Genomic DNA, 27,933 nt, shown 5'->3' on the forward strand with positions numbered 1-27,933 from the left:
ATTTTCAAATACATAAAAGGTTGTTACAAGGAGGAGGGAGAGGAATTGTTCTTCTTAACCTCTGAGGATAGGACAAGAAGCAGTGGGCTTAAATTGCAGCAAGGGAGGTTTAGGTTCGACATTAGGAAAAACTTCCTCTCAGGGAATGGTCTAGATAATACTTAGTCCTGGCATGAGTGCAGGGGACTGGACTAGATGACCTCTTCAGGTCCCTTCCAGTCTTGTGATTCTATGATCAAGGCAAAAGGCCTCCCAGGACTCCCTAGCACGCAATAGCACAGCTTCTGCTCCATCCTTAAAGAGGATACACCTTTTATTCCTCTCTATAGCCAGCCTCACTGTGACTATATTGTACCTCCATTCTTCCCAATATCATTCCTTGAGTGACCTAGCCTTGCACTCATGTGTATGGAAGGCTGAGATTGTGCCTCTCAGGTACTTTGGTACCAGATATGGACTAGTCACAGATCCTGCTTATACACCGCATGTGTTCATCATAAGATCCTTAATGCTCTGCTGGTATGGCAGAGGTTGAAATACGGTATTTTACACACAGTGGCACCTAGTATAATACAGTTTAGCATTCCATTACGTCTCCCCATTTAAGTTCTCCATTACTGCCATTTAAAATGTTTACACTATCATGCTCTCTTTGATGTTCAGTACGTATCAGTCTGTTAAGTGTCTCTGAATCATACTGGTTTTCTAATTACACAGTCCGAATGCATAACAATATGATTATCTGGCATGTTGCAATGACTGGCAATGGTTGGTTTGGAACCTTTGAGTTATCATCATCTTGTTCTGCATCTGGCATCTTTGAGGAACAAACTATAGATACTGATGGTTTCTGTTAAACTCTCTACTGTCAGACTTGATCACGTATCATCCGGGCACTCCATTTTTTTCTTTGACGAGTGGAGTTGTCCATCCCTTTTCTCCATCCAATTTGACAGAAACACAGTCACTAGGTTCTAGACCTGGCAGTTCTTTGAGTGACATCTGTTGTAAAAGTGTTTCATAAAGCTATTTTAGTCTTTTTATCTAATTTGGCTATTCTCTTCGTGCCTGGCCACTTTGGAGATAGTTCTTTTCCAAGATTGAAACAGTAATTCTGAGTTATCTGCCCATCAGGAGTTGTGCTGGACTACAACCAATAGCTGCTATTGGTGTTGATCTATAACTCAGAAGAGCAAGGAATGGATCTTCCTGCTACTGGATTTTCTTGGCTGTCTATACAGCTCTTTCAGCCTCTCCATGCACTTGTGGGTAACTGGGATTGCTACAAATATGATCAAAACCATATTTTGTTCAGAATTACTGAAATTTTTCTGCTGTGAATTGTGGTTTGTTGTCAGTCCTAGGTATCCTGGAATATTGAAGTGAGGGAAAAATGTGTTTGTTTCTTGACACTGCAACATGTTTTGTCTTTCAAGAACCTGAAAAAATAGTCCACGACGACGAGGTAGTGATATCCTCTGAATATGCATTAATTTGTAGCTAATATCTTCCTACCTCTCCGGTAGAGGTGTTTATACACTATATCGTTCAACATTGTTTCTTAAATTAAGATGTACTGGATCCCCTTTCAAAAGTCCAGTATCATCAAATCCTCTGAGTTTTCACCTTTCTCACTAGGCTCACTCCTGTTGCTACACTGTGACTTAGAAAGTTGTTGGTCTTTGTAGGGCCTGTGCAACCATTTAGGCGACCTAGGCAGCCGGATCTTTGGCCGCCCCGGTCGCCGCCGGCATTTAGGCGAAGGGAGCTGGGGCAGGGGAGGGCTGCCTGCAGCAAGTAAGGGTGGAAGGGCAGCACACAGGGGAGCTCCCCACCCCAGCTCACCCCTGCCCCACCTCCTTCCCGAGCACGCCGTGGCTGCTTCACTTCGCCCGCCTCCCGCCTTGCAGCGCCTAAGTTGATTGGGGCTGTAAGCCTGGGAAGTGGGAGAAGTGAAGCAGCCACGGCGTGCTCTGGGAGGAGGCGGGGCAGGGGTGAGCTGCTTCACTTCTTCTGCCTCCCAGGCTTGCGGCCCCAATCAGCTTAGGCACCGCAAGCCTGGGAGGTGGGAGAAGTGAAGCAGCGACGGTGTGCTCAGGGTGCTTGTGCTCGTGCACGGAGCAGGGGTGAGCTGGGGTGGGGGGGTGCCTCAGGGTGGAGGGGGGAGAGTTGCCGCACGGGGGGTGCCTCAGGTTGGGGGGGGGGAGCTGCCCCGGGGGAGCGCCTCAGGGCGGGGACACAGAGGGGGTGAGGGCGCAAGGTGGAAGTTTCGCCTAGGGCACGAAACATCCTTGCACCGGCTCTGGGTCTTTGATCCTTTGATCTCATGCACTCTCAATGCAAAGCTTTTGTCTTTGTAAGTTGTTTCTATGGTGAACGAGCCCATGCAATTCAGAATACCTTCAGTGCTAGGCAGAGCTGTGGAGGGGTTGAAAGTGATTATAAGTCCCTTCTGAGATGCTTGTGACCTCAGTGCCTGAGTCAGTTTTAAAGTCAATAGTCTTGCCTTGAATATTCAGTTTCATTCTCCAGGCAGGCTCTGTGTCATCTCAAGTGATAGATTCTAGAAACAATGGCTCCTGATTATCTGTAATATGAGCCCATTCCCTGACTGCTTTGGTGAAGCAAACTACTGCAAAATGTCTATATTTCATGCATTTGTTATACCATGTGCCTCTGGGTGGACTTGCGTTATCTCTTGGGATATGTTTTTAAGGAAGTAAACACTAATGGGAAATGTGTGATCATGGGAGACTTTAACTTCCCAAATATAGACTGGAGTACAAGTGCTAGCAAGAATAGTAGGGATCAGATTTTTCTGGATGTGATAGCTGATGGATTCCTTCACCAGTAGTTGAAGAACCGACAAGAGGGAATGCCATTTTAGATTTGGTTTTGGTGAGCAGTGAGGACCTCATAGAAGAAATGGTTGTAGGGGACAACCTTGGTTCGAGTGATCATGAGCTAATTCAGTTCAAACTAGATGGAAGGATAAACAAAAATAGATCTGGGACTAGGGTTTTTGATTTCAAAAGGGCTAACTTTAAAGAATTAAGGAAATTAGTTAAGGAAGTGGATTGGATTGAAGAACTTGTGGATCTAAATGCAGAAGAGGCTTGGAATTACTTTAAGTCGCAGCTGCAGAAACTATCGGAAGCCTGCATCCCAAGAAAGGGAAAAAAAAATATAGGCAGGAGTTGTAGCTGGATGAGCAAGCATCTCAGAGAGGTGATTAAGAAAAAGCAGAAAGCCTACAAGGAGTGGAAGAAGGATGGGATTAGCAAGGAAAGCTATTTTAGTGAGGTCATAACATGTAGGGATAAAGTGAGAAAGGCTAAAAGCCAAGTAGAGTTGAACCTTGCAAAGGGAATTAAAACCAATAGTAAAAGGTTCTATAGCCATATAAATAAGAAGAAAACAAAGAAAGAAGAAGTGGGACCGCTACACACTGAGGATGGAATGGAGGTTAAGGATAACCTAGGCATGGCCCAATATCTAAATAAGTACTTTGCCTCAGGCTTTAATAAGGCTAATGGGGAGCTTAGGGGTAATGGAAGGATAACAAACGGGAATGAGGATATGGAGGTGGATATTACCACATCTGAGGTAGAAGCCATACTTGAACAGCTTAATGGGACAAAATCGGAGAGCCTGGACAATCTTCATCCGAGAATATTAAAGGAACTGGCGCATGAAATTGCAAGCCCGTTACCGAGAATTTTTAATGAATCAGTAAACTCAGGGGTTGTACCGTACGACTGGAGAATTGCTAATGTAGTTCCTATCTTTAAGAAAGGGAGAAAGAGTGATCCGAGTAACTATAGGCCTGTTAGTTTGAAATCTGTAGCATGTAAGGTCTTGGAAAAAATTTTGAAGGAGAAAGTAGTTAAGGACATTGAGGTCAATGGCAATTGGGACAAAGTACAACATGGTTTTACTAAAGGTAGATCGTGCCAAACCAACCTGATCTCCTTCTTTGAGAAGGTGACAGACCATTTAGACAAAGGAAATGTGGTAGACCTAATTTACCTAGATTTCAGTAAGGCATTTGACACAGTTCCACATGCAGAATTATTAGTCAAATTGGAAAAGATGGGGATCAATATGAGAATTGAAAGGTGGATAAGGAACTGGTTAAAGGGGAGACTACAATAGGTCATACTGAAGGGTGTTCTGTCAGGCTGGAAGGAGGTTACTAGTGGAGTTCCTCCAGGATTGGCTCTGGGACCAATCTTATTTAACCTTTTTATTACCGTCCTTGGAACAAAAAGCAGGAATGTGCTAATAAAGTTCGCGGATGACACGAAGCTGGGGGGTATTGCTAACACAGAGAAGGACCGGGATATCATACAGGAAGATCTGGATGACCTTGTAAACTGGAGTAATAGTAATAGGATGAAATTTAATAGTGAAAAGTGCAAGGTCATACACTTAGGGTTTAATAATAAGAACTTTAGATGTAGATTGGGGACGCATCAGTTGGAAGCAACAGAGGAAGAGAAGGACCTTGGGGTGTTGGTAGATCACAGGATGACTATGAGCCGCCAATGTGATATGGCCGTTAAAAAAGCTAATGCAGTTTTAGGATGCATTAGGTGAGGTATTTCCAGCAAAGATAAGGAGGTGTTAGTACCGTTATATAAGGCGCTGGTGAGACCCCACCTGGAATACTGTGTGCAGTTCTGGTCTCCCATGTTTAAGAAGGATGAATTCAAACTGGAACAGGTTCAGAGACGGGCTACTAGGATGATCCGAGGAATGGAAAACCTGTCCTATGAAAGGAGACTCAAAGAGCTTGGCTTGTTTAGTCTAGCCAAAAGAAGGCTGAGGGGGGATATGCTTGCTCTTTATAAATATATCAGAGGGATTAATATTAGGGAGGGAGAGGAATTATTTAAGCTTAGTACCAATGTAGACACAAGAACGAATGGGTATAAACTGGACACTAGGAAGTTTAGACTTGAAATTAGACGAAGGTTTCTAACCATTAGAGGAGTGAAGTTCTGGAACAACCTTCCAAGGTGAGTAGTGGGGGCAAAAGACATATCTGGCTTTAAGATTAAGCTTGATAAATTTATGGAAGAGATGGTATGATGAGAGAGCCTAATTTTGGCAATTGATCTTTGATTATCGCCAGATAGGTATGCCCAGTGGTTGGTGATGGGATGTTGGATGGGATGGGATCTGAGTTACTGCAGAGAATTCTTTCCTGAGTGCTGGCTGCTGAGTCTTGCCCACATGCTCAGGGTTTAGCTGATCGCCATATTTGGGGTCGGGAAGGAATTTTCCTCCAGGGCAGATTGGCAGAGGCCCTGGAGGTTTTTCGCCTTCCCCTGCAGCATGGGGCATGGGTCACTTGCTGGTGGATTCTCTGCAGCTTGAGGTCTTCAGACCACAATTTGAAGACTTCAGTAACTCAGGCATAGGTTAGGGGTTTGTTATAGAAGTGGATGGGTAGGGTTCTGTGGCCTGCTTTGTGCAGGGGGTCGGACTAGATGATCACATTGGTCCCTTCTGACCCTAGTATCTATGAATCTGTGACTTTTTCACCTTTTGTGTATGTAGGCTGGAATTAGTCCCTCTTAGCCTAGGAATTCTCTCCCCTTGCCTCAGGGGTTTTATGATAATGACTTTTAACATTCAAGGGTCCATTTAGCATTTCTAAGCCAGTTTGAGGTTTTTCAAATTGCCCCTGCCTTTTGTTCTGTCATTTGACATATTCTGACTGCTTTGCTCTCTGTATAGCTAGGGCTAGGGTTAAATCTCTCTTCAGTTGTAGTTGCTCTGAAAATTTTCTCTATTAAGCCAATAACCAACCTATCTCTGATATATTCATGTTTTGCATCGCCAATATTTTCAGCCAATGTATGCATAGGCCTTATAAAACATTCATCATTTCCCCCTGGTTCTTGAATTCTCTGGTGAAAACATACACTTTCATAAACCACATTTCTCTGGGTTATAAAGTATGCGTCAAACATAGCCAGAACCCTTTCATGGTCATCTTTGTGACTGTTTTCAGTGAAGTCAAAGGATTTAAAGATACTCTGCTTGGTTCCCCAAAGCATAAATTAAAGAAGATACCTATATATCGCCAATATTTTGCGGAGTTTGTTTGCAATTTGAAATCTTACAAAATATTGCTTCCAGTCTGTCTCTTCTGAAGATCTGTCAAAACTGAAGTCCTCTGGGGCTTTGCAGAGTGGCATGTTGATGAGATTCTGTAAGCCTTATTGCTGTTTTCCTTCTGTTTCTGTTCTTACTTAGGTGTATTGAAGGCTGAGATTGTGGCTAGCCCTTTTGTAAGGGTCTGAGGATGTTTATACCTTCTCCCTGCCTTTCATGCCCATGTAGGACCAAGGCATGTTCTGGCCCCAAAAAACATAAGGCAGGCATTTCAACTACCAAATGTCTCTGTCAAGTTATAGTTTGTGATCTTCACCACTATCATAGGCAGCTTCAGGCCTGGTCAGGACTTAGGTGTTGCAGGCAGTGGTTAAAAATGTGTGAAACTTACACTTACTGTGACAATCTCACCTTGTTACAGATTTCATTACTAATCCCAAAATTTATTTATTTGTGGTAGTGCCTACGATATACATTTTAGGTACTTCCCAAACACTTCAGAGGGATAGTCCCTGCTCTGAGGAGCACACAGTCAAAGGACAAATAAGTAGACAAAGGTCATGGGAAGGGGAATAATCATCATAGGCAGTTTAAATGCTATTTATATACAAGTGACCTTGTCTCGCTATAGGTAGCATGTCAGAAGTGGGTCTTCAAGAGGGACTTAAATGTGGACAAGGTAAAAGCCTTGCAGATGAGCTCAGGGATGTCATATAATGCATAGAATGCTTCACAGGGGAAGGCACAAAAGTGAATATGGGAGAATTTGACAGATAGGGAGACGGAGATTGGGAGCTTTGGAAACGGGGATTGGGAATGAGAGGAACATGAGGTTTGACAGAAGGAGGCGCAGATTTATTTATAGTTTTGAAGATGGTGTCAGCTTGGATCAGGTTAGTGAGCTGAGGTGAAATCTATAGCAGAACGGGGCCTATTTGTGGTTTCCTGTGGAACCAAGCATAATTAATGGGATCTCATGGTTTCAGCCCCAAAAGGCAAAACTTGACGATTTTGGCTCAGTGTAGCTTTGGGTTTGGGTGCATTTGAAACCTAAATCACAGAGTGAAACTCAGGTGGAAACTCCTGCCAATTGTCTTACAAAAGATATTTTCCTTGGCACCTTAATTTTACATAGCTATATGTGATAGAAACAGATGGTGAATTCCTGACCCCATTGAAGTCAATAGCAAAACTCCCACTGACTTTAATGGGGCTAGGATTTCAGTCAGAGTGCTTAAATATACTCTATAGTTTCAAAAGAATGTTATTACTTTGTTTGGGCCTGAAAAAAGAATACAGTCACGTTCCATAGCAGAGTGAAGAAATCCTTGGAGGTATGAAGCCAAACTGACCTCTCAAATACACACACACAATTCCCATGGATATCCTGGGATTTGGCCCATAAATGTAAACCAACAGGAATACGGGATCTGATTCTCATTTACGTTAAGGCCTGTTTACAGTGCCAAGGTGGTGTTTTAATGTAAATGAGAATCAGGCTCACTGTGTTTAAATGTTTCATCTGAAATCAAAGTAACAGTTAAAATGTAATCATTAGCTCTCCTTTACTAAGCCAATATATTTAAAACATCTTCTCTAAAATCGTCTCTGAATAGTACATGATGAACTCATTAGCAAAATGCATTATCTACCTTTGTTATGATCCAAGCTTTAAAATGCTTTGATAATATAGATTGCAGCCACTGCCTGTTGGGACAAACTCAATGCTGTACTGAAACATGAACATAATATGCCTTTGTTTCTGTATCTGTAGTGCTTCCTATTATTTTTACATTTGAAATCCTATTTCCCCAACAAAATAGAGGTAGAAAATGAGTTTTGCAATAGTTGAAGTTGCCCTTGGGCTTTCAGTGACCTCAAATTTGTATTTGACAAGTGAACTGAGAATAAGCGCAAGTGTACTCTGAGTGAGGAACATTATTTTGAAAAGAAATTTACACTGCGATGGTGACTGATCTACAAGCCTTTCAGTATCTGGCTGATGCTGTAGCATTTTGTTTAGAAGCCTATACACTTTAAAATTTTCACCTGAAGGCAAATAATAGTGAGCTTGAAAGCCAAAGATTATAGTTTTGAAAGGTACATCAATTCTGAAAATAGAGAGGTTTCACTGGGGTAAGCCAAACGAAGAGTGGAATCAAGGGAAAAACATGTTTGAGCTTTTAAAAGAATGGGCAGGTGTTCTCTTACCTATCCTTCTGTTTTAATAAGAAAATCTAAAAATAAAATTAAATACATTTGCAGATATTGCTTGTCGTCTTTGTTCTAGTTTTGCAGTAGAATTCATTTGTTAAACTGAAATGGAACTGTGGAACTACTGCACTGTATTTCTGAAAGACTAAAGAAATACTTGACTGTGTTGTCATGTAAAGAAATATTAATTTCCTCACAGCATTTCCAAAAATATTGCTAGAGGGGCAATGAAGCAAAGTCATTGTATTATACTTTAACTTATACACTGACTGATTCACATGCTCACGTTTTTGAAGAAAGAGAGAGGAAAATAGGCAAAGAGATGGAGGCTTGAGCTCGTTTAATCACATGTCCAAATTGTTTTAACATTGTAATTTAAATAGCTTTAAATAGCACAGACCCTTTTTCTAATTAAAACAATGTTAAAATGCAGATGATACAATAATTGATTAACCTACTGCAATTTATAACACCAATTAAAATGTACAGATTCATTAAAATCATGTGCAAAACACAATTTAGTGTACATATATTTGTTACTACCATTGTAAGATTTTTAATGTGTGATATAAAAATGTGCATTACCAGCTGTATAGTACTTACTGTCAGAATGATTTGATACAGTGAATAATAGATCCTATTGCAAACTGTCAAATTTGTATATTGCTGTAATACTGAACCATAAAAACCTTTTGAATGGAATGGAAAATGTTAGATAGGCATGTCTACATATAATACTTTTTGAAGACTGGAGGTATCTGTAATAGTGAAAGCAGAATGCTTAAAGAGTTAACTAGTTACTGTAAATTTCCCTTTAATCCAAAGAGAATAACCTCTTTGCAAAAGGAAATTGATTTTCATTTTAAAAAGTTTTTAAGAAAGAGTTTAGGTTTTGAATCATTAAAAATATTCATGGCAAGAACCGTTGTCTGTTCAAAGCAGGGCTTTGCAACTATGCAGTTGAGAAATTCAATTCATAAATTGAAGTTGCTCCCACAACTTTCACTTGGCCATGTTGCTGTGATGGGGCGCTCCACTCATCACTAGTCTGGCACCTCCTGCTGGTTCCTCCAGGGATTATCTCATCAGGTTGACGCACCTTCCCATGGTTCTCACTCTGTTGCACTCTTTGGTCTACAGCCCCTCTCTCACTCCAGGAACTGCAGTATCCTCTTCATGACTCAGCCCTCTGGCCAGGCACTCAGCGTCCCCCCGCTTCCAGGGTATAGTCCTTCCAGTTCACTGCCCCGCCAGTGCCACTTCCCCAGTAGCAGGTAGGGGAACCCAGGTCAGCCCTCTAGTTTGGGTGCCAGCCCAGGGACCCTACAACACGCAGCCAAAGTTTGTTCAGTCCCCAGCCTAGGTGCTTACTCCTTGTGCTGCTTCCTACCTCAGCACTCCCCCTTCTCTGGGATTTGCTGGCCTCTCTACTCCTGCCTCCCAGGGAGCAAACATGAGCTGCTTCTCTCTGTAGCCCCCCAGTATACCTCCCTTCTCTCAGGGGATGACTGCAGACTACCTTCCTGCAAGTCCCCTTCCTCCTCTCAACTTCCTGGATTTGTGGAAGCGCTGCCTGTTCCTACACAGGTGAGCTTCCCCTAATGAGGGCTTTCTTTTCAGCCTTCAACCTAATAGGTGAATTGGCCCATCTGGCCTCCATTAACCCTTTTAGGGTGAGTGTGGGATTGACAACCCATCACAGTTGCGCATATACTTGTAACTACCAGTCAACTGAGTTTTATATTTTTACAGGGAAAGCAGGAATATAAAATGTTGTGTATATGCCAGGTGGCCAAATTAGGATTGTTGGAGCATCCTTAACTTTTGGAAGTTCCTGCCTTTTGAGTGATTGATAACTTAACCTTTTCATTGCATTATAACTCCTTTATTTTTTTTTTAAATAAATTTCTCGTTTTATTTTTAAGGGAAAAAAAAAGAAAAATTCTAAACTATTTCAGTTGCAGAGCATACAGATTCCACTGACTTTGAACAAATATTACTAAGCTATGCTTGGTTTGGTGATGGACTGTGGTACGAAACAGGCTGAATGTTCTGTTTGGGGTGTGCTGGGGAATTCTAGGACTAGTTACTATGACTCCAGAAGAGGGAAATCCAAAGGAGGGGCTTCTTGCAGGTCCATCCTGAGCCCACCAAGAGGGTGTCCTGGAAGTGGTGGTTGTATGACAAATGTTTCCAAATCAGTATTTTTAAAGCTTTTCGTTCCACTATAAGTTATGATGCTTTCAATTTTTTTACTGATTTGGGATGAAAACTGATTTGGTTGAGAAATAGGGATTTCCAATTTCCAGTACTAGCCTCAAAGGGAAATGTCCAACCTGATTAAACTGCTGAATCCTCTTTAAACTGTAACAGTGCTTTAGTGCAGCTATAGTGTAAGCAATTTCTTAATACCCAGTGGTCTGAGTTGCTTTCTGTTGAACAGTGTGAATGACATATAATCTTGGTAATATTTACATGTTAATGGCTTCAAAACTACTGAATTAATTTTCTTCAGGCTTGGCTTATTTTTTAAGTTCATGTCAGATCTACAGAAAAAACTTCTGTAAGTTCAAAGTTCTTAGCTTATGGGTAAAGTTTTTGAAAGCACATTAGTGACTTTGGAGCACAAGTCCCATTTTCAAAAGTGACATAGGCACTTGAGCTCGTAAATGCCTAAGGGCTACATTTTTAGATGTTTGTAGGTGTCTAACTACATTTAAAATAATGGGTGTTAGCTGCCTACATACTTGTAAAAATCTGGCCCTGAGTCACATTTGAAAATGGGATTTGGGCTTTTAAGTCTCTTAAGCACTGTTGAAAATTTTGGTAAGTAGGGCTATATCTGCACTGCCCTGTGGTTTGGACTATGGGAGTATGAATAGCAGTTTGCACTAAAGTGCTGCATTGTAACTCCCCCATGTGGAGGCTGCGGGCAAAGTCATTTTTGAGTTATGGAACAAAATTTCTGACTGGAATATGAGGCAATAGAGTCTCGATAAATGGGAACAGGATTCAGAATTTAAGAAGTCCCAAACTCTTGCCCTGGCTATGCCATTAATTTGCTGTGTCATTTAGGTAAGACACTTTGTAACTACACCTCAATCTCCCCATAGGCGATAATACCTATCTTGATTGGATGTTGTAAAGGTTAGTTTGTTAATGGCTGTGTAGTATTTTGAACATGTATTGTGCTATGGATTATTGTAAGTGCTTAGATACTGCAGTGGTGGGTTCTGTATAAATCTGGAAAATAGAGTGTTGTGGGTTGTTTATGTCCTAGTAACTTAAAATTAGTAAACTATGTTTGTTTCAAACTTCCAAACAAAAAATCCTCTTTTGGGTTAAATGAAACCTGGAAGGTTTCAGTCCAAATGAATTGGACTGAGAAAGTTATGAGCAATTTACAGAGGGTGGTTTAAAATGGATAAGTAAAAGCAGCAAAGAGTCCTGTGGCACCTTATAGACTAACAGGCGTATTGGAGCATGAGCTTTTGTGGGTGAATACCCACTTTGTTGGATGCATGGCTACCCCTCTGATACTAAAATGGATAAGTGTGTGTGTCTGTGTGTGTGTGCTTACACACACGCAGTGACTTATGTATAATAAGTAGTAGGAACGAAAAGATCCTGACCTCTGCTATGAACAGATATGTTCAGCTCATGCCCTGGATGAGAGAGAGATTACACTAGGACTACATTTATAATGAGGATATCTAATGATAACAAACCATGAGAGCAAAGCTTGAATACATGTCACCACAAACTCAAGATAAAAATGCAACTTTTTAATACAGTATCGAGAGCAGGGGGTTATTTTATAGTAGTTGAGTACATACAAAAACTAGAGATGTTTAAAGTCAATTTTTAAAAAAATTCATCCATCTTACATCACTTATTATACCATGGGTCAGTTCTTCTATCTGTCTTGGAGCATATGTCAATTTAAGTTACAAGAATACAGCCCATACATGTATTGTTTAATCTTCTAGAAATTTCCATTTTTATTGTCGGTAAGTCGTAAGTTCTTGTGAAGACATCTTCCTGGGATGTTGGATATATTTATATGAAATACATTTTAAAGAAAGCAGAACTCTCCACCAATGTCAGCAAAAACACTTAGGCATCTTTGTTTCATACCTTTATCCCTGTAAGTCAGTCATTTCCAGTGTTTTGTGGACTTCTGCTTGATTTGGGCAGAGAAAAATAGATAACTGTAAACCTAAACTGGAAACTGAACGCAAAGAGGATTTTTACATTTTAAACATTTAGGGTTGGGCTGTTAAACATTTGCACCCAAATTTGTTCAGTCTCCACTTTCTGTTAGGTGGCACAAGCCACAGGGCACTGCATTGGTGATTCCTGGAGCGTGGGCACAGTTTAGATTGCAAGCTTGAGAATCAGCCTTCAGGAACAGAAATCTGTCTTTCATTTCCTCCCATAAGAAACTGTAGAGTCTGGCAGTTGCATGAGACTCCTGGAGGTGGAAGAGGGGGCCTGAGGTGAGCAGAAGAATGCAGAGATAAATTGAGTGGCTTCAAAGGTAGTACTGATTTTTAGAGAAAAACAAATGTGAGAATCTGTCTGTTGCAGGTCCTGGATTCCTGCCAGGAGGTACCTTATTTCCAAACTGGCAGTAGGTCTCAACAGGTTCCCCTCATCTGCAGCTGCCAAGAAAAGGAAGTGGAGACCTGCTGGAGCCTCTATTCTGAAAGGAAGGTGGCATCTCTCTAGTGCAGTCCAGAGACTGGCTCAAGGAAACACAGTTCTCCCTATGTTTGCAGTGTAGCTCTTTAAAAGCAGTTCACTCCCTCCCTCTGTTCAGCTTACTCCTGCATCCCACCCCATCTTAAGAGAGATATGTGGTCTTTTAGGTAGACCACACGTCTCTCTAAGTTACCGGACATGTAACATAGATCAATGTCAGTGCTTTGAATTGTACCCAGAACTGAATAGTAGAATTCTCCACTTTTGAAACATGGCATAATTGCCTCCATATAGATAACAAAACCACATCAGTGGGTAGCCATATTCTGTACTTTTAGATTTAGGTTCTGTGTAGTTTTCAGGAGTGGCCTAGATTCTTTTCATTAACTACCAGCCTCACCTCTGACTTGTCTGGACTGAGCTCTAAGCAAATTACTTTTTTCATTCCCCTTATCTTTTACCAGGCAGTTGGAAAGCCAAGAATACACTCTCTGGATCTGACGAATACAAGGCCGATAATTATATGTCAACGTCACACTGGTGGCACTGCAGCCTTTATCATTTTATTGTCTACCCCAGTGGCCTCACCTATATGTGGAGCGGTAAAGGTGACAGAGAGCCCTCTTGGCAGATGGCGATTGCCCAACACTACCCTCTGTTACTTATGAGAGGAAAGTGAAGTGTGATTTTTTTTTTTTTGTCCACCCCACCAGGGTCCATGAGTGAGATGACAAAATCTCATGGTCAAACACAGAAAAGAGAAAATTCTAAATGTCTTTTCATTAAATTAGCATCTGTTGTGAGATTTTGCAGTAAAAAACAAGAGGCATAAACAAACTAGGAAAATACTAGGGAAGAGCAACAAAAATGATTAAAGATCTAGAAAACATGACCTATGAAGGAAGATTGAAAAAATTGGGTTTGTTTAATCTGGAAAGGAGAAGACTGAGAGGGGACATGACAGTTTTCAAATACATAAAAGGTTGTTACAAGGAGGAGGGAGAAGAATTGTTCTTCTTAACCTCTGAGGATAGGACAAGAAGCAATGGGCTGAAATTGCAGTAAGGGAGGTTTAGATTGGACATTAGGAAAAACTTCCTAACTGTTAGAGTGGTTAAGCACTGGAAAACATTGCGTAGGTAGGTTGTGAAATCTCCATAATTGGAGATTTTTAAGAACAGGTTAGACAAACACCAGTCAGGGATGGTCTAGCAAATATTTAGTCCTGCCATGAGTGCAGGGGACTGGATTAGATGACAAGGTCACTTCCAGTCCTACAAATCTACAGCACTTTGTGAAGGAGAAGACTATGACCAGTGCCTTGAAAAGAACTTGCCAAATTATACAATTGTCTGCTTTGGACTTCATACTGGCAGTAGGAGATCTGTTGTCCAGCTATACCAAAAGAAGGACATGAGACACCTGATATGGATTTAATCAGGCTGCAACTTTACTTTTGATGTCTGGGACTAGCCTGCAGATAAAAGTGTACAGTGCAGGTAAACCCTATTTGTTTTATTTTGTAATTACCCGGGGAGGGAAATCTCTTTCTAGTTTCCCCTCTTTTTCCATTTATGTCCCTCCAGCAAATCCATTGCTGGGACTTTACCATCCACCCCTGCTCCCTCCCCCCCCCCCCCGTAGGAGGGCAATAAGAAAGGGGAGTTGGCTCCCTGCCATTCCAAAGATAGGAGCCCGAAACCCCACACCATTCCATTCCTTTAACCAGCACCTCCTTTTTAAGTCCTTTACCAGGCCATTTATCTGGTCACTGGATGCCTTCCCTATGGAGTACCTGCACTGGACATCCACCATAAGAAGGCACCAGCAATTAGCTTAGCTGCCTCCCATCCCACCCCCGCTCCTGCCTTGCCTGCTGTGTGGAGGAAGGGTTTTCCAACGCCAGAGCTTGCAACTTTAAAGCCTTTTGCCCTTACGTTCCAAGGGGGTGAGTCAGTGCTGCAAAGCTGACCAACACCACCTCTTTTCCGACCTTGTTCCCTCCCCTCTGCCTTAAAGCACTACTGTCTTCCTCCGGCAACCCTGGACAACGGTGCAGGGCCGTCATTCTCATTCAAGTGTAGTTAAACAAACAAGGTTACAAAACACCACAGTTGACTGACATTACATTCTAAAGATCTGATCCTGGAAAAGAGAAAATTTGTGAGCCCTTATTCTCCTGCAGTGTCCTACTAATGTCATTCCCTTAACAGAATTGAGGATTTAGTTACCCACATCATCCATTCGATTGTGGGGAAAAGAAAATAATTACCATTATTACATACATGGAGAGGTCGCTACTTGAAATTTGCTCAATAAGTTTAATTCCATCCCATTAATGTACCTCAGTTTTGTGACTTTTTATTGTTAGGTATTTTACCCTAACAGTAACATACAGTTATTTCAGTTATTTCATTTTTCGAACTGCTCTTCTCTGAGATCACCGTCTGATGTTATTCCTTTGTATCTCTTTCGGAAATGTGTTCTGGTAATTCTTTGTCCCAAAGAAGGTATTGTTTTTTGTGCATACCTCACACAGACTTTAACGAGATTTAATACTGCTCTTTCAGCTCAACATTTATAAAACCTCGTTTAACTTTACACACATTTTTCTTTTATTTTTAGTACTCGAGCTAACATCAGAAAGCAAAAGCAGGTCAGGGCCTTTGAATTTCACATCTTTAATTTTACAGGCCGCAGCATGGATATCTGATAAAGTGAAGTGCTCCACATCTGCAGATTTCTCCACTGCCTTTCACCTGGGGGCTCTGAAACTTTTCTTAGTATAAATGAGGTAATCGTTGGACCTCACTCTAAAGCATTTGCAGTTAATTCTTCTGTATGTCAATAGAAAGCCAAACAGCTGTGCTTTTGCTGTCAAGAAACCCCTTAAGGGAGTTGGTGTCAAGCAAGTTGACTGCTTCCTGCCTCAGCCCATGGCTTCCCATGAATTTTCTCAAGTCTCTGCTATGCAAAAAATACCTAGAAAAGAACATAAGAATCTGCCCAAGGCTCCTGACATAAAAGAGACAGCCAAATTTAAACTCTGATTCCCTTTCCTAAAACTCCAGATGGAGGCCTCCTTTGCTGAGACCACACTAACAGCCATGTTGAGTGAAAGATAGGAAAGAGAGCTGACCACTCTCTCACTAAGTGAGACTTAGTAGATTTGAGTTTCACAAGAAATATTGATAACTGATATGGGAACCATTAAACCTGCTAACATTACCACTGACACTAAGAATGGCCATTGCCAAAAGAAAATAAAGACTCTTGAAACCAGAGTTACAAACTGGATTAAGGTAAACTTGACATTGACACGCACCTTCATATAATCAAGCAACTTTTGTGTTAAACTGAACATGAAAATAGCCATACTGGTTCAGACCAAAGGTCCATCTAGCCCAGTATCCTGTCTTCTGACAGTGGCCAATGCCAGGTGCCCCAGAGGGAATGAACAGAATAGGTAATCATCAAGTGATCCATCTCATCACCCATTCCCAGCTTCTAGCAAACAGGCTAGGGACACCATCCCTGCTCATCCTGGCTAGTAGCCATTCATGGACCTATTCTCCATGAATTTATTTAGGGTTCTTTTTTTGAACCCTGTTATAGTCTTGGCCTTCACAACACCCTCTGGCAAGGAGTTCCACAGGTTGACTGTACGTTGTGTAAAAAAATACTTCCTTTGGTTTGTTTTAAACCTGCCACTTATTAATTTCATTTGATGGCCCCTAGTGCTTGTGTTATTGGAAGGAGTAAATAACACTCCTTTATTTACACTCTCCACACCAGTCATGATTTTATAGACCTCTCTCATATCTCCCCTTAGTCATCTCTTTTTGAAGCTGAAAAGTCCCAGTCTTGTTAATCTCTCCTCATACGGCAGCCATTTCATACCCCTAATCATTTTTGTTGCCCTTTTCTGAACCTTTTCCAATTCCAATCTATCTTTTTTGAGAAGAGGTGACCACATCTGCACACAGTATTCAAGGTGTGGGCATACCATGGATTTATATAGAGGCAATATGATATTTTCTGTCTTATTATCTATCCCTTCCTTAATGATTCCCAACATTCTGTTTGCTTTTTTGACTGCTGCTGCACATTGAGTGGAAGTTTTCAGAAAACTATCCACAATGACTCCAAGATCTTTCTTGAGTGGTAACAGCTAATTTAGACCCCATCATTTTATATGTATAGTTGGGATTATGTTTATTGATGTGCATTACTTTGCATTTATCAACATTGAATGTCATCTTCCATTTTGTTGCCCAGTTACCCAATTTTGAGAGATCCTTTTATAACTGAAATCCAAAATGGAAGATCTAGAAAATCAGACCTGCTGTTCCAACTGATGTATTGCTGGGATCCCAGAGGATTTAGAAAGATCAGATATAGTACCCTTCACAAACTACCTTCTGCAGGCAGCTTGTTAACAGCAATGAACTCATCAGCCCTCTAGGCCAAAACCTATGGGTAAGTCAGGAAAAATACCATGAGCAATCATACTAACATTTCTAAGATTTGCAGATAAAAGAATCCTGCCAATATCTCAGAACATTTTTTTAAAAAATGTTCATAAAATACATTTTTGTATGTATTTCAGCATAGAAATGATGGTCAAATATTGATCCTCCCTGATCATGTGTGCTATTCAGCTGACCTGTTCAACTGATTTTTTTTCATAATGGTAAATATTAATTCTTTGAAGAGACAGAGGAACTAGAGTCACTTTTTCTGGTCCTGGAGCCTTTCCAGATCCCATTGAAGTAATGAGTCCTGACTTACATTGCAGGTCTCATCAAGTTATGAAGATTTTTTGTGTTATGCCATCATAGACGGTTATTTCTGCGTCCTGGTTACAGACCTTTTCTGTGAGTCACCTCTTCCCATTAGAAAGTACTGTTTTTGTTTAGGGTCTGCCTTTTCCAACCTTCATGGTGAACAATAGGCATACATTAATTTTGTCCTAACTAGTTCACTCTTTGGATGTGATAATTTATTATTTTCTGTTAATAAATGAGTCAATGTGTCCTGTATTGTAGATAAAGAATATTTTTTTCCTTTGAGGAAGTAACAAATCACTTACTGCAATATTTCCTGTGTCCACTCTCTGATCTCTTTGGCTACAAAAGAGACAACTCTTACTCCTGCCTGTTTTGTATGAAGATTTCTTCTTATCTGGTATGGTCCTCAGTTGTGATATTGTGACAATAGTTATTTTTTGTTGCCTTGATTCTTTTATATCTGGATTTCTTACTGTTCACCTGCAAACCAAAAAAGTAGAAGGTAATGGGCTTGAGAATGCTGTAAAGGAATTATACTACCAACATTGATGCTCCTGATGTAAGTTTCTGGGATGCTACAAAAGAAGTTCTCCCTGAAATATTAATTATAATTATTGAGGGATATAAGAAACTTCCTGTGAGCATCCTAAGAAATATAGAGTCAAAACAGAAAAAAATCACTGAGAAGTATCTTTCTGAACCTGCCTTACTGAAGATAATTAAAATCAGAGCTGTAATCAATATATAAGAAACCAACCAAATCAAACATGTTCATAGTATCATAAATATTTGTATTTTTGATAAATCCAATAAACTGACAAAGTGTTGGCTTGGAAACTGTACAAACAAAAATTAAACTTTAAATACAGTAGATTAAATATCCAAATTTGATATGAGCTGCCTACTTTCTATAATCTCTGCGTTACTATGAAGGGGAAAGCAGACACACCTCACCATTTCTAGCATTATGCTTCCCAGGATCTACTATGCAAAGGTAGAAAGCCTCAGTGCTGCCACTTTTCCTAAAGAGAGAGAGAGAGTACAATCTCAGACTTGGTCAGTGAGGATCACTCAGGCTTTGGAGTGGCATTTTATTAATCAATGGCAGATCACTTAACTCCTAGCCTCAGTAGAGTTTGAAGGATATTCTCCTCTTGGGGCTTCTCCCAGACAGTAGGTGCTGGGTGACAATTACTCTGTACTCAAAGCAAGGCTGCTCACTAGAGACTTATGCTAATTACAGTCCTGTTGCACTTCTCAAAGCAGAGGTCAAGATTGTCTAAATTGCTCAGGCTAATGTCCTAATTATTTAAATTTTATCAGAGGGAATTTATCAGTGACCAGTGCAGTCTTGACAATGTTGTACTGACTGGTAAATATTCCCCAGTAGGTTCAACTGAAGGGTGATCACACCTTAATTGTATTTCTGAATCCAGAAAAGACTTTTACTGGGTTGAGTGGTCACTTCTGTTCAACCTTATGAGGCCTGTGGGCTCAGGGGTAAGTGTTAAATACCTTGATCTTCTGATAACTCCTAACCCTTCCCAACTATAGACTGTAAAGGATTTTTTGTCTGAAGTATCAATAAATCTGTCTTTCTGGGCGGACATTTCTGTCATTTGGCTGGGCTTTATTAATATGGCCAACATGATAGCTTTTCTTTACACTTTTTGTGTATACCATACCTCCATGTTATAGCCCTTTTTTTAATGTTTCTGCAGAGTGATTAGTAAATTTTGTAAAGAAGAATAAGAAACCTAAGATAGGATGGAATGCCACTTGTAGCTTCAGCTAATTTTGGGTTGCTATGCTTAGGAGAAAAGCATTCAAGAGGGTTAGACTGCTTCATGTTTCGTATACACTCGATATTAATGGAAAATGGCCTATTAAGAGCACCTAATATAACTTACAAGTTGCCAGGACTGAGCATCTGTTATACACTGAAGTTAGTAGGGTTACACCTGCTGTTTTGTTCAGCATGGAAGCTTGGCTGAAAGATAAAAATGAAAGCAGAATTTCCCAATGTCTTTTCCCATTCATACCCCTTAAATGCTCTTATTTCAGAAGGCCTTATTTTGAAAAATCTCATTGCTGGTCTTTCTGAATGTAGCATAATGAAATTTTCTTGGCCATCATAAAGGGAAAATCTTTCAGAGCATGGAAAAAAGTGTGAAAATAACTTGTAAAGCTGGTCCTCTTTTTCAATATTTGCAAAACTGAGATGAAAAACAAAATTGCCTCTTTTCATGCAAATGCAGAAGCCTGTATTCTTGTATATGGTACAATCAAGAGTTTTATATCATAAACGTATTGCTACTTAGTCACTTTATATCACAAGAAAAATCAGTTGTATTTGACTGCATTGGAGAGCGACTTCACAATTAAATGGACATAGGCAGATAAAATTGCTATTAAAAGGTTTATGAAGGCATACTCCAGCTCTTATTCTATTAGAGAATCCCAGATCTCTATAAGATTTACATCTCCTCAGCTCTGCTTCATACAACTAACCCAGTCATGTCTCATCTTTGCTGGAAGGGGGTGGTGTCAGCGCAGATTATTGGCTCACTTGTGATGGCTCTACCTGAACGTTTAATCATTTTGGTCAGCAATTCAATAATGTACCTTGGAGATAACTGGCATACAACTATCCTTTAGCCTAAAGATTTCAGCTAGGAATATCCTCTCTGCTCCTTTAATGAGTATCTGTGTACATTATTTCATTATAGTAATTTAGAAATCAGATTGCCTGTAAGTAGAATCTTGCAACTCTCACCTCTAATATTGGATATGTCTGGTTGTATTAGAAACATTACAGTAATGGAGAAATTTGGACTTGCTTTCACAGGTATTCTAAAAAGGAAGGCTCAGGTGTCCCTAAGCACCACCATCTCCATACATTTTTGGCATTAACCTAAAACTTAATCAGTTCAGTTCACTTTCTCCCTCCCTCCCTCACACAGTCACACTTTACAAACGTTTATCCTCTGTAATCCAACTGATTCAATTCAGTTACTGTGTTTTGAATTTCTTTTTAAAATATTGTGCTATTATATGTCATTAATATTAACTCTTTGCGTAGACTGATCTTTTATTAAAATCACATTACTCTTATTAAAATAATAATACTGAACCATATGCCTTACAATGATGTAGCAATTATCACTTGAGGTATAAATATATGTACATATTTCTTTTCTAACCATAAAAAAATGTAAACTAACAATAATGGGTTTATCCATTCGCATCCTTGATCTCTTCATACATAAAGGAGTGATTTCCTGATGCCTCTTCACCGTAGTGCAGAGTTTTTCAGTCTTTGAAACTCTGGCTTCCTGCTCCTTCAGCTCAATTTTAATATCTTCCATCTTTCATTGTCTGCCCAGATTATTGGTTTGAGGTGTCATACTCTCCATTTTATCTTCGTCAAGTCCTTTTGCTATTGATATATTGGATGATTGTAAACATATTTATCCAAAATGTATTTGAGGGAGATAGAAAATCACAAATCCAAAGATCATGAGCCCTAGGATATATTATAGAGGAGGAGTAAAAAGAGGAAAGGATGGTTGGACAGAGCAAAGGACTGAGAGTCAGGAGAGCATTTCCAGACCCATAACAGATTTTTTTGTGTAACTGTGGGAAAATCCATAAAGATTCTATATGAAGGCATACAGTATATATTTTAATATACACAGCACTAGAACAGTACTTATTTCACCAATATGTCATGTGTTTTGTGCCACAGCTATACAGCAATATTACAGATTTTATGTGAGAAACTAAATAGTGTATGCAAAACAGTGTTACTAGTGTTGTATCTTTTTTTCTCTTTTGTCAACCAGTGGCTATGCACATCAGTTGTATTAATAAACAGACATTTATTTGATCATCTATTTCCAAAGCATATGATAGATAAGTGAGTATGACAGCCACTAATTTGACCATTGTTATCATCATATTATCATTTACTTATTGATGCAGCTGAGTGGCAGTATTAATTACATGTGTCTAATAATGCAACTTCAACACATCTTTTGCAGCAGATAAAGTGGTTCAGCTGTTTGTCATGTTTCAGCTAGTCTGGACCAGGAGAGACAAACACTTTTAATATCTTACAAGAGCCTCTACTACCCAAAGTAGTAATGAATATAGATTATATTGTTGGGTGATTTCTTGAGTGTGTTAGTTTCCTGACAGGTTTATTCCACACCTGTGCAGTTGAATAACTGTGACTAACATATAATCAGATGTCAGAGAAACAGCTACTGACTGTACATTTTTACAAAATACCATCCTGCATATCTCCTAGTAAATTATAATTATCCAGTCAAGTAGTGCCAAATGCAGGTATGTGACTCTGATCTGTCTCGTTCATACTCCCTCAGAGTAAAAAGAACAAAATAAAAGCTCAAAGATCACAAGTTCAGAGGTATTGGATATTCTTACCTGCTAACAGAGGATATAAAAGTCTGTATGGGGAATAAAGTTCAAGACTCTGATAAAGGATAAAGGTGATTAAGTGATTAGGCACCAGACAATAACAATATTTTTGAAAAATAAACTTTTGATACTTCTCATTCACAGGAAAGGAAATTTGAAATAGCAAACAGGTTTTTTAAGTTGAAGGTCTGAAAAAAGGATCAAAGTATCTTTCAGTGCATAAATCTTAAGAAACTGCAAACATCTTAGTTTATAAACTGTATGTACTATCAGTAAGCAAAACTGCAAATGGTTCAATATTTGCAAATTTTATCCTAAATGGCGAAAGAAGAGAGAAAGATAACTAAGAAGTAACAGGACCCAAAGCAACAGGATTAAATAGTTTAAACTAAAGCTAGTAAGAAGTATGATTGCAATTCATAGGTTAGGTGTAGATAACAGATATATAACAACTCCTAATTTATTTGAAAGTTGTGGGCCTTTCTCTGTGGTGTGAAAAACTTATAGACAAATAACTACACTGGATACATTTCAGTTTTATTTCAAGCAGACATCCTCTGCCCCCAATAACAAGTTTGGATATTTGCTCTAACCATGAGAATAACCATAGAGTATGCAACATTGTGAAAAAGGAGTTTTATTTTTCCCCATTCTATGTCATCAGAGATTATCTGGTTCAGGGTTTCTCTAATTTTTTCATTGTACAGACCTGTGTGTGTGTGAGAGAGAGAGAGATCCTCTTATGGGCCGTATCCCCCTCTGTTTTCATTAAAGGTCTCCAGATGTTTGGTTGTTAAAACATTTCAAACTGAGAACCCGCATGTTGTCTCCTGACCACTTTCTGAGAACCAGTCATCTAGTTCCTCTGTTGAACTAATTTTTTCTTTGCTTAGTTTTACTGTGATTATCTGCTATTTAAAGCAAGTTAGGCAGATAAAATATAGTTGCTGTTTTCCTGCAGATCTTGTTATTGAATAGTGTTTGTATATTAAGGGCTGTTCAGGTAGATACATGCAGAAGAAATTATCCCAAGATTTTTGCACTGTACTATATTAGTTTTATTGCTAAGTGCAGTGCATTACTAAAAATATTGTATTAGAGGTAGGCTTTACAGTAACATTTTTTTAGGCACAAGAATAGAATTTGGTATGTATAAAGTATCTTTCATATTCCAGATAGATCACTGCAAATGTGTTCTATTCTATATCAGTTCTTATGCTACATTTTTCACTGTAGTATCTAAGAACCTTCCAGTAGTGTAGTAAGTGACGTGACTAATGTCTGTTGCATGTAGTTCATTCTTTCTGTTGTCGTATCCCTGAGGGGAGAATTGTGCATGTTAGTGTTGTTTTATTTTGGGGGTTGTTTTAAATGTACATGCTGCTACAGAGCAGATTTAGCATGGGTTCATGGGCTGAATTGCACTGTGACGGGGTATACAAACCCCACACTGGTGACACAAGGGTTAAGGAGTTGTTCTGGACCCAGGAAGCCACACCCTTGACCCTTGCTGGGCATGCTCACGGTGGAGGGAGAGTGCAAGAGGGAGCAACTCAGCTCAGTCCAGGCTGACTGAGCAGGAGAGCAACTGGATGCTGTAGCCTCCTGCAGAGAAGCCACAGAGGCTCCAAGAGGCCAGCAGTGGATCTCACAGTCAAGCTGCTGCTGGCCTTCCAACTGCGGGGGCCGAGGATGACAGATCGCTGCAGAGAGGGGAAGAGGCTCCGGAAAGCAACCTAAGAGGACTCCAAGGAGGACCCAAGGACAGACCTGTGGCAAGACAGAGGAACAGAAGCAGGGGCAAGAAATGACCCAAGGAACAGGTGTAAGGGTGCCAGCCCTTAGGCCATGTGGGTGAACCATTAATTTGAAGGGCCCTTGGTTTGAACCCAATGGAGCAAACTCTCACTTTTGGGCCACAGACTCTTGCTGTTGGACGATATTATCACTCATTCTAGCCGGTAGGCAAGGTGACCATGGACTCTGGCCACTGGGCGACATAGACCAGAGTATCTCCACTAGGAGATATTATGGCCCTTGGACACAAAACTCCCCTGACAGGCAGCCACAGAAATCATGAAATCAAGGGTGCAAAAACAGGTAAACAAACTCTTCTCCCAACCCAGTGTAGTGGGAAGGACTCTGAGGGGCTGGTATTGAAGAGCAAGCCCACCCTACACTCAGTCAGCAGCAGTGGCTTTTGTCTTGGAGGGCTGGGCCCAGCTCTCCACTTCAGGCATTGTGATCCAGCACGTGGGGTCCCAGCACCACTCAGGTTTGGCACAGCCACCCTTCTGCTTTCCAGCCCTCCCACCCCTGAGATCACCCTTCTACATAAATCTGGAATTAGGGTTACAGTGCCAACACAGAGGGTGCTGCTGTGGGTGGTTAGTGCCTCATCAGCAGTTTAATATAGTATCACCCATTGAATCGAGAAGTTACGTCTGCTCCGCACCACTATTTGTTTATGTTAGAGAAGTCAAGTCAAAGAAGCACACCTTGGACTTGGAGTGGAAGGTGATAAGATTTGTGATGGTCCTTAGTTCCTGCGAGAGGTTGTTCCATAGTCTTGGCCTGGCCCTCAAGAAAGCTCCATCTTCTGCACTGTTGGGATTTACGTTATGGTAAAAAGTTCTATTCTGTTTGAGGAGCATCCACAGTTTGAGGTCAACCACAGTCATCAACCTGGTCTTCATCTCAGAACTTTAGGTGATCTTTTAGATATGATAAACCCAGATCATTGAGCATCTTTGAACATAAGGACTGAGACCTTAAACTTGACTCAGTATTCTGTGGGAAGACAGTGTAGAGCGTGGAGTAGTCGTCACTATAGTGTCTGTAGGCACATTTGGAACGTTTGGGGCCTTTACTAATAGCTCACACATAATTTTGAACATCAGAACCAGTTTTACTGAGAACAAAACTGTTTACTAGGGAACAGAGGTTATCATCCTATCCTTTAAAAAAAATGCTATGGGGATCTTTAAGCTCCATTTGGATGATGAACAGAGACATGCAGGTAAGTCACGTGTGGCGAGATCTTTCTCTCAGAGAGACGTGTCCTTACATTTCCTTGCCTGTGGGTCTCTGTGTACTAGGAAGTCTGAGGATCTCATTTGGAACCCGTAGGTACAGTTCTTGCTCTTTATAATTCACCCTTTTCTATATGAGATTCACTCTGCAACTCAGGAAATCCCATTGAATAACATTGAATTCCTTTAAAAAAAAACAATCCCATCATGCAGAACAGATGGAATTTTAAATGTCTAGGTCTGTAATTGGGTATAAGGGAGTCCAAGCAGATGTATTCTACAGACAAATGGAGCAGGTAGGGTTGTGTATAACAGCTAATAATGGCATATAAGATTATTGAAAGTAAAGATTTAAAATAGCCCCCACCTACTCTAACTTGCACCTTCTTCCATCTCTCCATCAGGAAATTACACGATCTTAGATGCTACTATGCTCACTTACCGGAGTGTAAATTACATCATCTCTGAATTTGGCCAACCGTGTCTACTAAACTTCCTGGGAAAGTGCTTATCTATTTTAATCTGTTTTAAAACTCAGGGCAACAGCGTACAACCATCTAGTTTAAAATTCAGACAGAAAGCACAGAACACTGTGTTTCAGAGTTAAGTGTTAATATAGCTTCTGGGGTTGTACTTCATACTCAGGTTATCCTATTTCTGTATTTCATGGTGATAGTTTTAAAGAACATGATTTTCTTCATTGTAATTCCTCAGTTACTCATTACTTTAAATTAGTTTGGGAACAAATATAATTCTCCATAACAAGTTTTAACTTGTTAGGAAAGGTTTAGTTTATAGCACTCAGACCTATGGGTGAGTTGTTTTGAATTGTACATTTCTCATCAAAACACATCACAGATATTTGATATATTTTCAGCTAAATGTCAAATACTGAACAGCCATTTTGGAAGGGGAAAGACTTATTATAAAACAAAGTGAATATTAGTGTTCTTAACCAGATTGTTTTTTATTTTTTTATTTTTGCATTTAAAAGGCCCAATGTTTGATGATATTGTAAGCATAATATCTCATGTACTGTTAAAAATATTTGTTTAGTACTTAAACTCACTCAAATAGATAAAACTTTAAACTTTTATAATACAAGTAAAAGTGAATGGAGTGGCAGTGAAAGATGCCAGATGGAATTTAAAGTATGGTATTTATCCACACGTCGTATACTGTCCCGTTGTTGAGAATGCATGCTACTTTGGTAATGTGCATCGATTTCCTCCTGGAGGGACCACCTCATAGAGTGAGAGGTTAACTAAGTCTTCAGACAGATTTCATACCTGTCTCTTCAGTACTAAACATTGTCAATCGTCTAATCCATTTTGTATTATACATTTTGTACAGACAGATACTTACTCCTAAAAATTGGATTTAGTTGAGTAACTCACTTTCCATAGGTAATTTTTGGTCCCTACAGACTTAGGTTTGGATCTTTCATGGAGAACCATATGGATGGAACTGTGTGTCTATATGGAGGCCTATTGAAGTTGTTGGGGCTCTGTGAGTGCAGAGATCTGCCTTAATAGAGTTACAAAAATGTTGTCAGAAAATTCCCATCCAGGTCTATCTGGTACTTGGAGCACCTCTGGAATAGTGAACTAGTCATAAAATCCTCCTTTTAGCCATCCAGCTCCCTCTCTTCATCCATTCAGTCCTATACAACTTTATTGCCTTGACTACTTTTTACTTTTCAACCCTTGCCTTAAATGCAGGTCCAAAATTTTAGTGGAAGATGCTGACTATTACTATTCATCATCTTGGTGATTATCTTTAATAAAAAGATCAGTGGAGTCCTAGGTTTAATGTAATTTGTAATGAAATAATGAGCTTCCTGACTACAGAAGACTGAGCCTTTTCTGATTTCCGGAATGAGGAATTGACTCTGTCAACATTTGCAATCTAGTCTAGTGAAATATTTAGCTATGAAAGTTTAATTCTCATTCTTTATTTATGAAAGCAGTGGTAGTGTCACAACATGTTATAATACAAGTGCTATTTTGTGTGATTTATTTTAATGAGTGTCACTTTGTTGATGTATTTAGTAATTGTTGACCCATATTTAATGCTAAAATCTCTAAGTGTTCTGAAATGTAATAAATCAGTCATTGTATTTAAAAATCAAAATCAACAAACTCTACCTCTTTGCAGTTCTCTTCTACCTAGGAAATGCAGTGATCTCAGAGCTGACAATAGACAGCTGTTAATAGTAGGGCAAGGCAATAGGAGTGGTTTAACCCTGCTGCTTTGCAAACACCATTTTTTAAGGATGCTTTATATGTTTGTTAAAAATGTGAATTTAAACTTCTGTAAAATACCTACTCTCTATAGATTTTAAGAAACCTCTGTAGCTTACTGACTTACATTTGGGAATAAACGAGACAATGCAATGCATTGCTTCTGTAGAGCAAGTGTAACCTTATAGGATGTATCTTTTGTGCTTATTACTCAGTAGGGTAGCGGGGTAATGCACAAGGTTCGGTGAGATCAGAACTGGGATTTAGTAGTATTCTAAGAGAGCCATTTAGTTAGGATTCATAGCATAAACCATATTTCTTTCAACTTACTTGTGTAGACAGTTAAAAGACAAAATAGCATATATGTACTACTTTTTTGTG

At 39.8% G+C, this 27,933-nt stretch overlaps 1 protein-coding gene across 4 annotated transcripts in view; it reads left to right on the forward strand.

Annotated features, from left to right (window-relative positions):
• The window catches only part of KDM4C (lysine demethylase 4C), a 441,772-nt gene that overhangs the window by 335,993 nt on the left and 77,846 nt on the right, over positions 1-27,933 (forward strand). Inside the window, exon 18 of one of the 4 annotated variants that reach the window (XM_030567958.1) lies at positions 13,509-13,926. The exons of the other annotated variants lie outside the window; for them this stretch is intronic. Coding sequence (XP_030423818.1) covers positions 13,509-13,712 — 204 coding nt within the window. The 3' untranslated portion in view covers positions 13,713-13,926. Of the gene's footprint in view, positions 1-13,508; positions 13,927-27,933 lie in introns of those variants that run through there. 4 annotated transcript variants of the gene reach the window in all.

Source organism: Gopherus evgoodei, chromosome 6 (genome assembly GCF_007399415.2).
Source record: "Gopherus evgoodei ecotype Sinaloan lineage chromosome 6, rGopEvg1_v1.p, whole genome shotgun sequence".
In the NCBI taxonomy this organism is placed as follows: Eukaryota; Metazoa; Chordata; order Testudines; family Testudinidae; genus Gopherus; species Gopherus evgoodei.